The sequence below is a fragment of the Moschus berezovskii genome, chromosome 1 (assembly GCF_049115385.1).
Source record: "Moschus berezovskii isolate FMDL1 chromosome 1, NW_MosBer_1.0, whole genome shotgun sequence".
Lineage (NCBI taxonomy): Eukaryota > Metazoa > Chordata > Mammalia > Artiodactyla > Moschidae > Moschus > Moschus berezovskii.
The window spans coordinates 103,042,025-103,052,050 of NC_142460.1; the positions used below are offsets into that span (position 1 = coordinate 103,042,025).

General features: G+C 42.1%; 1 protein-coding gene across 3 annotated transcripts in view; it reads left to right on the top strand.

The window, feature by feature from the left end:
- The window catches only part of DGKG (diacylglycerol kinase gamma), a 226,646-nt gene that overhangs the window by 210,228 nt on the left and 6,392 nt on the right, over positions 1-10,026 (top strand). For all 3 annotated transcript variants that reach the window (XM_055408681.2, XM_055408698.2, XM_055408690.2), the window contains one exon: positions 545-605. In XM_055408681.2, the coding sequence (XP_055264656.1) occupies positions 545-605 (61 nt within the window). The remainder of the gene's footprint in view (positions 1-544; positions 606-10,026) is intronic.

Here is a 10,026-nt window from a genome sequence, read left to right on the forward strand (position 1 = left end):
GATGACTGAGGACTGGGGAAAAGGCAAGACACTCAGACCTGAGCTGTACCTCGTATAAGTAGGAGACATTACCTCACTGACATTCTGCAACTGCTCACTCAACACAGAACCCAGGCCTTTCCCTATTTCAGAACCTTTCCCGTTTCATAGTGGAGTTTTTGGCACCACGAGCGAGCCCTCTGGCTGGTTGTTTGACTAGGGGTCCATTTAGATATGGTGCTGCTGTACTTGTTGGTCATTTCTCCCCAGACTCCTGTGAACTTCACTGCTCACTCAGGGTCATGTTTCTCAAGATATTCTGAGGACCAGAGCAACAGAGTTGTCTATAGTGCTTATGAAAACACAGACCCCTAGGCCTGACCCAGACCTGCCACACTGGGACCCCTGAGGTGAGCTCAGAAATCTGTTTTCAACAAGCCACCCAGGAGTCTTCAGAACCACTCCCAGGTGGCTCCACTTTCCACTTCTGTTTCCCTGGTGAGGACAGCCTTCATTCTCCAACTCCAAGAAGCCCACTGTGCTCTCTCTGTTCTCCGGTCTCCAGGACAAACAAGCTGCTGCCAATGCAAGTGGATGGAGAGCCCTGGATGCAGCCCCCATGCTCGGTGAGTTATGCCTGTCTTTGAGATGAGGGTGAGAAGTTTTATTTGGGATCCTTTTGGGGCACTGACTTAATATGAAATTCTGAGTCTCTGAGTTACAGGGGCTTTGGGAGATCATCCAGCACAGCTTCTCTTCCACTTAGTTCATCCATCCATTCATTTATCTGCTGAGCTTTTATTGATCAGGTCCTATCAGCCAAGCACTGGGAGGCACCAGTTCCAAAACCAAAGGAGATGTAGACCTGTCTTCAAGGAGCTTATAGTTCTAGGTGAACTCTGAGGCTTCATCTACAGTATTTTTGAGAGCCTCAGCTTGAATTGCTCTAGTGGCAAGGAACTTACAATTCTAAAAGGAAGACTGTTCCACTAATGAACAAGCCTAATTACTAGAAAATGCTTCTCTATGTGGAGCAAAATCTGCATGCTTGACCTTAGAATTCCACCTAGTTACTATAACCACCCGGGCTCCTGGGGAAGAATTCCCACAATGTACAGACACGCTGCACCCCAGATGTACCCACAACCCTGAGGAACCACCTGAAAACTCCCCTGAAAATGTGACCTCATAGGTTATCTATTGCCTTTATGGCATTCTGTGACCCATATTACCCAGCACCTAGAACTGTGCCTGTTTTGTAATAGTTGCACAATAATATTTGTTGAAAGGTGAATAAAGAATTGAACAAATGAATAAACAAAAATAAAGGGAACAACCCTATTCCCTGCCTTACCAGTTTGTTAGCAGTTTGTTCTCAGAAACCCAACTAGACTTTCTATGGCGAAGAGAAACCACTGTCCTGGTGTTTAGAGCCCAGGGTGTTAACTGGAATATGATGTTAGCAACATCCTCGATACTGTTGTGAGTGTGCGAATCTCCAAAGACAGAACTTGTGTTTCTGAGCTTCCTCACTCTAGTGGAGTATTCAGATACTCGAGAACCTGCTATTTGGAGCCCTTCAGAACATTAATTCGTCTTCTGCTAGAGAAAGGATTTTCATGAGATAGCTACTGGGCCTGAATCCTACTGGGCCTGAATTGTGGGTTTATTATAACTCTTTGCTCTGTGTAACTTCTCCAGATTGCAAAGTTCGTCCCTAGAGACAAAGACTTTTTACAATGGCATCTTTTATAAAAGATATCAAAAGTAGAACTTTTTCTGTAAAATCTTACCTCAATCTTTTGGTTTCTGTGAAGTCTAAGAAAAGGATGAATACACTATACCAAAATCTAATAATATCTTACCGTCTTGTTCTAGTTGGGAAGGATGGAGGGAATTTGTACCATTTATAATTTTGATGGAATTGAATTAAGAAAACTCTATCCAAAGTCCTCCTGTCTCCTAAAAGGAAAAAAGAAAAAGCTGGAAGAAAGCAAACCCTTAGCTACCTAGCTCAGTGATATCTAGAAACTGAACTGCCATTCCTCCAGATCCAAGTACTGGTTTTAAAGTAGCCAAATATTCCTCCTATCCCTGCTGTCTCTCCACGCCACCCTTCAGACATTACTACTATGAAAAAAAACAATAATAAAACCCAATGATTTTATGGTGTACAGTCACATGTGAAGGTATGTTAGCCAGCTCAGGCTGCCCTAACAAAATACTACAGACTGGGTGGCATAAACAGCATAGTTCTCATAGATCTAGAGCCTCCAAGTCCAAGATTAAGGTGTCAGCAGGGTTGCCTTCTGGTGAGGCCTGTCCTCCTGACTTGCAGATGGGAGCTCTTTCACCATGTCCTCACATGGCCTTTTCTCTGTGTGCATTTACTCTGTTGTCTCTTCCTAGTCTCATACGGACACAAGTCCTATTGGACTAGGGCCCCACCTTTATGATTCCATGTAACCTTATTTACCTCCTTAAAGGGCTTCCCTGTTGGCTTAGTGGTAAAGAGGGCCTGCCAATGCTGGAGACGTGGTTTTGATCCTTGGGTTGGGAAGATCCCTTGGAGAAGGAAATGGCAAACCCACTCCAGTATGCTTGCCTGGAGAATCCCATGGACAGAGAAGCCTGGAGGCCTACAGTCCATGGAGTGGCAAAGAGTCAGATGTGACTGAGCATGCAAGCACCTCCTTAAAGGCCGTATCTCCAAATGTAGTCACGCTGGGGATTAGGACTTCAACACATGAATTTGGAAGGGGACACAATTCAGTCCGTAGCAGAAGGTAACAGAAGTCCTTCTTAAACTTCCAAAAGTTAAAACATCCTTTTTGAAACGTTTTCCTGAATGAAGGCACTCACTAGCTGTGAAGTGATTCAGAATTGAAGGCTTAATAATATGACATCACAGCAACAAAAGAATATTTGATAAAAATTAAAACCAGTTAAATTAGAAGGAAAGCTATGAAAAATCTAGACAGTATTAAAAAGCAGAGATATCACTTTGCTGACAAAGGTTCATATAGTCAAAGCTACGGTTTTTCCAGTAGTCATGTATGGATGTGAGAGTTGGACCATGGAGAAGGCTGAGTGTTCAATTGATGCTTTTGAACTGTGGTATTGGAGAAGCTCTTGAGAGTCCCTTGGACAGCAAGGAGATCCAACCAGTCAATCCTAAAGGAAATCAACCCTGAATATTCATTGGAAGGACTGACGCAGAAGCTGAAGCTCCAGTACTTTGGCCACCTGATATGAAGAGCCAACTGATTGGAAATAAGACCCTGATTCTGGGAAAGATCAAAGGTAAAAGGAGAATGGGGTGGCAGAGGATGAGAAGGTTAGATAGCATCACTGACTCAATGGACATGAGTTTGTACAAACTTCAGGAGGTAGTGAAGGACAGGGAAGTCTGCCATGCTGCAGCCTAATGGGATTGTAAAGAATCAGACATGATTGGGCGACTGAACAACAACAAATTAAAATGAAGAAAAAAACTGTTAATATGGTTATGCAACTAAATCCAAATGGCAAAAATCATTCTTTGAAAGAGAAGATAGTGTGAACATTCTAACTTGGATCCCAAGCCTAAAGTTATATTCACCAAGACTGAAAGCATGTGGGAGACATTGGTGAAGGAATAGTAAAAGTATGTTAAATTTGATAATTGATAATTCACTTTACTTTGATAATTAAAAAAGTAAATCTGAAGAAAATTTTAGTAACTAGATAATTACTAGTGAAACTAAAAACAGGCTAGACACCTTCTGATTATGGGAGAATTTAAATTTTATAAACCCTATCAATGTAGCACAAAAAAGAGAAAAACAAGCATTTTAAATGTTTTTCTTAAGATAAAATAAGTTAGGACTAAATATATCAATAACGACAAAATACCATAAATGTGCTCATGTTCCCTATTAGAAAAACAAAACTCCTACATTGGGTTAAAAATGCATCAATACACTTCTTGTAAAGAGATACATCTAAAGCAAAAAAACCATGTCTTTTTATCTTATCTTTTATCAAGCATAGAGAAATTAAAAGTAAGATATGATAACTTGGGGCAAACTAACCTTCCAACACGCCAAAAGCAAAAAGTGGAATAAAGAAGGTCACTTTTTATTTAGTAAAAAGTACACTGGGCTGGATGAAGCACAAGCTGGAATCAAGATTGCTGGGAGAAATATCAATAACCTCAGATATGCAGATGACACTACCCTTATGGCAGAAAGTGAAGAGGAACTCAAAAGCCTCTTGATGAAAGTGAAAGAGGAGAGTGAAAAGTTTGGCTTGAAGCTCAACATTCAGAAAACGAAGATCATGGCATCTGGTCCCATCACTTCGTGGGAAATAGATGGAAAAACAGTGGAAACAGTTTCAGACTTTATTTTTGGGGGCTCCAAAATCACTGCAGATGCTGATTGCAGTCATGAAATTAAAAGACACTTACCCCTTGGAAGGAAAGTTATGACCAACCTTGATAGTACATTAAAAAGTAGAGACATTACTTTGCCAACAAAGGTCCATCTAGGCAAGGCTATGGTTTTTCCCGTGGTCATGTGTGGATGTGAGAGTTGGACTGTGAAGAAAGCTGATCGCCAAAGAATTGATGCTTTTGAACTGTGGTGCTGGAGAAGACTCTTGAGAGTCCCTTGGACTGCAAGGAGATCCAACCAGTCCATTCTAGAGGAGATCAATCCTGGGTGTTCATTGGAAGGACTGATGCTAAAGCTGAAACTCCAATACTTTGGCCACCTCATGCGACGAGTTGACTCACTGGAAAAGAGTCTGATGCTAGGAGGGACTGGGGGTGGGAGCAGACGGGGACGACAGAGAATGAGATGGCTGGATGGCATCACCGACTCGATGGACATGAGTTTGAGTGAACTCCGGGAGTTGGTGATGGACAGGGAGGCCTGGCGTGCTGTGATTCATGGGGTCGCAAAGAGTCGGACAGGACTGAGCGACTGAACTGAACTGATGTGACATTTATAGTTATCTTGATTCTAATAAACTTGAACATCTTAGAAAAATCCTAGGTAACCATTGGGGGAAGACTGGGAGGAGGGCTAGTTAGGGAGTTTGGGATGGACATGTACATACTGCTACATTTAAAATGGATCACCAACAAGGACCTACTGTATAGCACAGAGAACTCTGCTCAGTGTTACATGGCAGCCTGGATGGGAGAGAAAACTGGGAGAGAATGGATACGTGTATGTTATGGATGAGTTACTTTGCTGTCCACCTGAAACTATGACATTGTTAACTGGCTATGCTCCAATGTAAAATAAAAAGTTTTTAAAAAATTCTAGGTAACCCTTAATGAAATGAAAAATATTTGATCTTACAGGTGAGTTCTTCCATACTATTAGGAAATAAACATTTATTTGAAGTCTTTGTTTCATAGAATAGACAAAGATAGAAAGCTATCCAATACATTTCATAGAATTAAGACAGATAAAAAAATCTAACAAAAGCTGTGCTTAAAACTGGAAAGCTCCTGGGACTTCCCTTGTGATCCAATGGTTAAGACTCTGCTCCCAATGCAGAGCACATGGGTTCAATCCCTGGTTGGGGAAATAAAATCCTGCCTGCTGCATGGTGCAGCTGGAAAAAAAAAAATAAAGGAAAGCTACAGATCAATCTCAAGTATGAATGATATAAAAATCATTGAAGTATTGGTAGATAGAATTGAACAACATAATAAAAGAATCAGTCACTACTCAAGAAGAATATATCAAAGAAATGTGCAAGGAAGTCATTTTTTAAGTTTTTTGTTGTTAACAAAACCAATTGCCTTATTTAACATAAAAAGCATTTCCCACCCCAGTGGTCCAGTGGATAAGACTCTGAGCTCCTGATGCAGGGGCCTAGGTTCTATCCCTGGTCAGGGAACTAGATCTCACATGCCATAACTAAGACTAACTCAGCCAAATAAATAAAGATTGGGCTTCCCTAATGGCTCAGGTGGTAAAGAATCCACCTGCCATGTGGGAGAACTGGGTTCAGTCCCTGGATTGGGAAGATCCCCTGGAGGAGGGCATGGCAGCCCACTCCAATATTCTTTCCTGGCAAACCCCATGGACAGGGAAGCCTGGTGAGCTACAGTCTATGGGGTTGCAGAGTCAGACAGGACTGAGTGACTAAGCACAGCACATAGTTATTAAATACAAAGGATAAAAACTTTTATATTAATGGGCTTGGTGTGTAGCTGCTGCTGCTAAGTCACTTCAGTCGTGTCCGACTCTGTGTGACCCCATAGACGGAAGCCCACGAGGCTCCCCCTTCCCTGGGATTCTCCAGGCAAGAACACTGGAGTGGGTTGCCATTTCCTTCTCCAATGTGTGCAAGTGAAAAGTGAAAGTGAAGTCGCTCAGTCCTGTCCGACCCTTAGCGACCCCACGGACTGCAGCCCACCAGGTTCCTCCATCCATGGGGTTTTCTAGGCAAGACTACTGGAGTGGCTTGCGACTGTTAATTCCCTTCCCTAAGGAAGTCTCCTTAATAGAAGTTTAGATAGAAAAATTACATGGTAATATGAATGCTGCTGCTGCTGCTGCTAAGTCACTTCAGTCGTGTCCGACTCTGTGTGACCCCATAGACGGAAGCCCACCAGGCTCCCCCGTCCCTGGGATTCTCCAGGCAAGAACACTGGAGTGGGTAATATGAATAGATGACCCAAAATACTCAATCACATTCAACATTTCTGATTTTTAAAGATTAGAAACCCTTGCAAAACTCAGATTAGGAAGACACTTCCTCAAAATAAAATAATTAGTTATTAAACCAATAACTAATACTTAATGTAAGATTGCCAGGAGAAATCTCAATAACTTCAGATATGCAGATGACACCACCCTTATGGCAGAAAGTGAAGAGGAACTAAAAAGCCTCTTGATGAAAGTGAAAGAAGAGAGTGAAAAAGTTGGCTTAAAGCTCAACATTCAGAAAACTAAGATCATGGTATCTGGTCCCATCACTTCATGGGAAATAGATGGGGAAACAGTAGAAACAGTGTCAGACTTTATTTTGGGGGGCTCCAAAATCACTGCAGATGGTGATTGCAGCCATGAAATTAAAAGACGCTTACTCCTTGGAAGGAAAGTTATGACCAACCTAGATAGTATATTAAAAAGCAAAGACATTACTTTGCCAAACAAGGTCCGTCTAGTCAAGGCTATGGTTTTTCCCGTGGTCATGTGTGGATGTGAGAGTTGAACTGTGAAGAAGGCTGATTGCTGAAGAATTATGCTTTTGAACTGTGGTGCTGGAGAAGACTCTTGAGAGTCCCTTGGACTGCAAGGAGATCCAACCAGTCCATTCTAAAGGAGATCAATCCTGGGTGTTCATTGGAGGGACTGATGCTAAAGCTGAAACTGCAATACTTTGGCCACCTCATGCAACGAGTTGACTCACTGGAAAAGACTCTGATGAAAGGTTGGGGGCGGGAGGAGAAGGGGACGACAGAGAATGAGATGGCTGGATGGCATCACCAACTCTATGGACATGAGTTTGGGTGAACTCCGGGAGTTGGTGATGGACAGGGAGGCCTGGCGTGCTGTGATTCATGGGGTCGCGAAGAGTCGGACACAACTAAGCAACTGAACTGAACAGAATGTAAAACAGTCTTAGAATTCTCATTAAAATTGTGGATAAGACATGAACTGTGGTGCTGGAGAAGACTCTTGAGAGTCCCGTGTACTGCAAGGAGATCCAACCAGTCCATTTTAAAGGAGATAAATCCTGGGTGTTTATTGGAGGGACTGATGCTAAAGCTGAAACTGCAATACTTTGGCCACCTCATGCGACGAGTTGACTCACTGGAAAAGACTCTGATGCTGGGAAAGGTTGGGGACAGGAAGAGAAGAGGACGACAGAGAATGAGATGGCTGGATGGCATCACCGACTCTATGGACATGAGTTTGAGTGAACTCCGGGAGTCGGTGATGGACAGGGAGGCCTGGCGTGCTGTGATTCATGGGGTCGCGGAGAGTCGGACATGACTGAGTGACTGAACTGAACTGAACTGAACGTTGTTTGGAAATTCTAACCAACCCAAAACACATGAAGCGGAAAAGAGATACAATTATGTGGCAAAGAATCAAAACTGTCATTATTTGCAGGTAGTATATATAAAAGAATTCTAATAAAATCAACTGAAAACCTCATAGGTTAAATTTTTTCAGTGAAGCTATATAGAAAGAGACAAAAGTTAACAGCTTTTGTACATAACATCTATAACCAACCAGAAGAACATAATAGAAAAAAGCTGAAATATTATATGGCAACAAACAAAAACAAAATACCAAGCCGAATTGTGAAAAATAGATGAAGAAGACTGTAAGACTTAGTTAATATGTTTTTTAAAGATTTGAATTTAGACACATCCCATATTTCTAAAAGGGACTCCCAAACAAAATTCCAGTGGAATTTTTTAACTTGACAAAACAATGCCATAGCTAAGGCATTTTATAAAAGAACTGTGAAGAACTTCCCACAAGATATTCAAATAGTTTTATAGCTACAATAATTGGCCCAATATTGGATAGGTAAATCAATAATACAGAAGAGCGCCCTAAGAAACTCTAGTGTATATAAAAGGTAGTGAAGGAAAAAAGAAAGATCATAAATTAATTTGAAAGTAATGGTCTATTTAACATATGATATCCAAGAAATTGCCTGTTTGGGAAAATGCCGCTATACAATCAGACCTCCACATCCATTGGCTTCACATCCTTGGATTCAACCGACCTTGAATAGAAAATATTCAGGAAAAAAAATCCAGAAAGTTCCAAAAAGCAGAACTAGAATTTGCTCTGTGCTGGGAACTATTTACATAACATTAACATTGTATTTACAACTATTTACATAGCATTTACATTGCATTAGGTATTATAAGTAATCTAGAGATGACTTAAAGGATACAGGATGTGCATCAGTTCAGTTCAGTTCAGTCGCTCAGTCGTGTCCGACTCTCCGCGACCCCATGAATCACAGCACGCCAGGCCTCCCTGTCCATCACCAATTCCCGGAGTACACTCAAACTCATGACCACAGAGTCGGTGATGCCATCCAGCCATCTCATTCTCCGTCGTCCCCTTCTCCTCCCACCCCCAACCTTTCCCAGCATCAGAGTCTTTTCCAGTGAGTCAACTCGTCGCATGAGGTGGCCAAAGTATTGCAGTTTCAGCTTTAGCATCAGTCCCTCCAATGAACACCCAGGATTGATCTCCTTTAGAATGGACTGGTTGGATCTCCTTGCAGTCCAAGGGACTCTCAAGAGTCTTCTCCAACACCACAGTTCAAAAGCATCGATTATTTGGCGATCAGCTTTCTTCACAGTCCAACTCTCACATCCATACACGACCACGGGAAACACCATTGCCTTGACTAGACGGACCTTTGTTGGCAAAGTAATGTCTCTGCTTTTTAATATACTATCAAGGTTGGTCATAACTTTCCTTCCAAGGAGCAAGCGTCTTTTAATTTCATGGCTGCAATCAGCGTCTGCAGTGATTTAGGTTATACATAAATACTATACCATCTTACATAAGGGGCTTGTAGAAAACCAGCATCCATGGATTTTGGTATCCCCAGGGGTCCTAGAAAAAATTCCTTATGGATACCAAGGGATGACTATATACTAACCTCTCACCTCTGTAGTACTAGAATCCACAAACCATGTCAAAACCTCACATTACCCAGCATCTCCAAACTCCTACCTTATCAAGACATTTCTCAAAACTGCTGAAAAACCAGATGGAAGGGATTTGAGTTTCACTTCCTCCACTTTGCCCAGGAGGTGCTAACAAGCGAATAAATTGGTCAGCTAGGGGGAGAAAAAGGAGAAGCAAAGGTCTTCTATGGTCTAAAAAATTGGGCTCCATCAGCGGGAAATGTAAGCAATGCACCAGCTTCCACTCTGCCCCAAGCACGTCCAGTTCCACTGACAGGATATCCCTCGTTCTTCTTGGCTGGTCTAACTAGTCAGTACTTCCACAGCAGGTACCAGTTCTATGCTTTCTCAGGAAATACCAAGGTGAA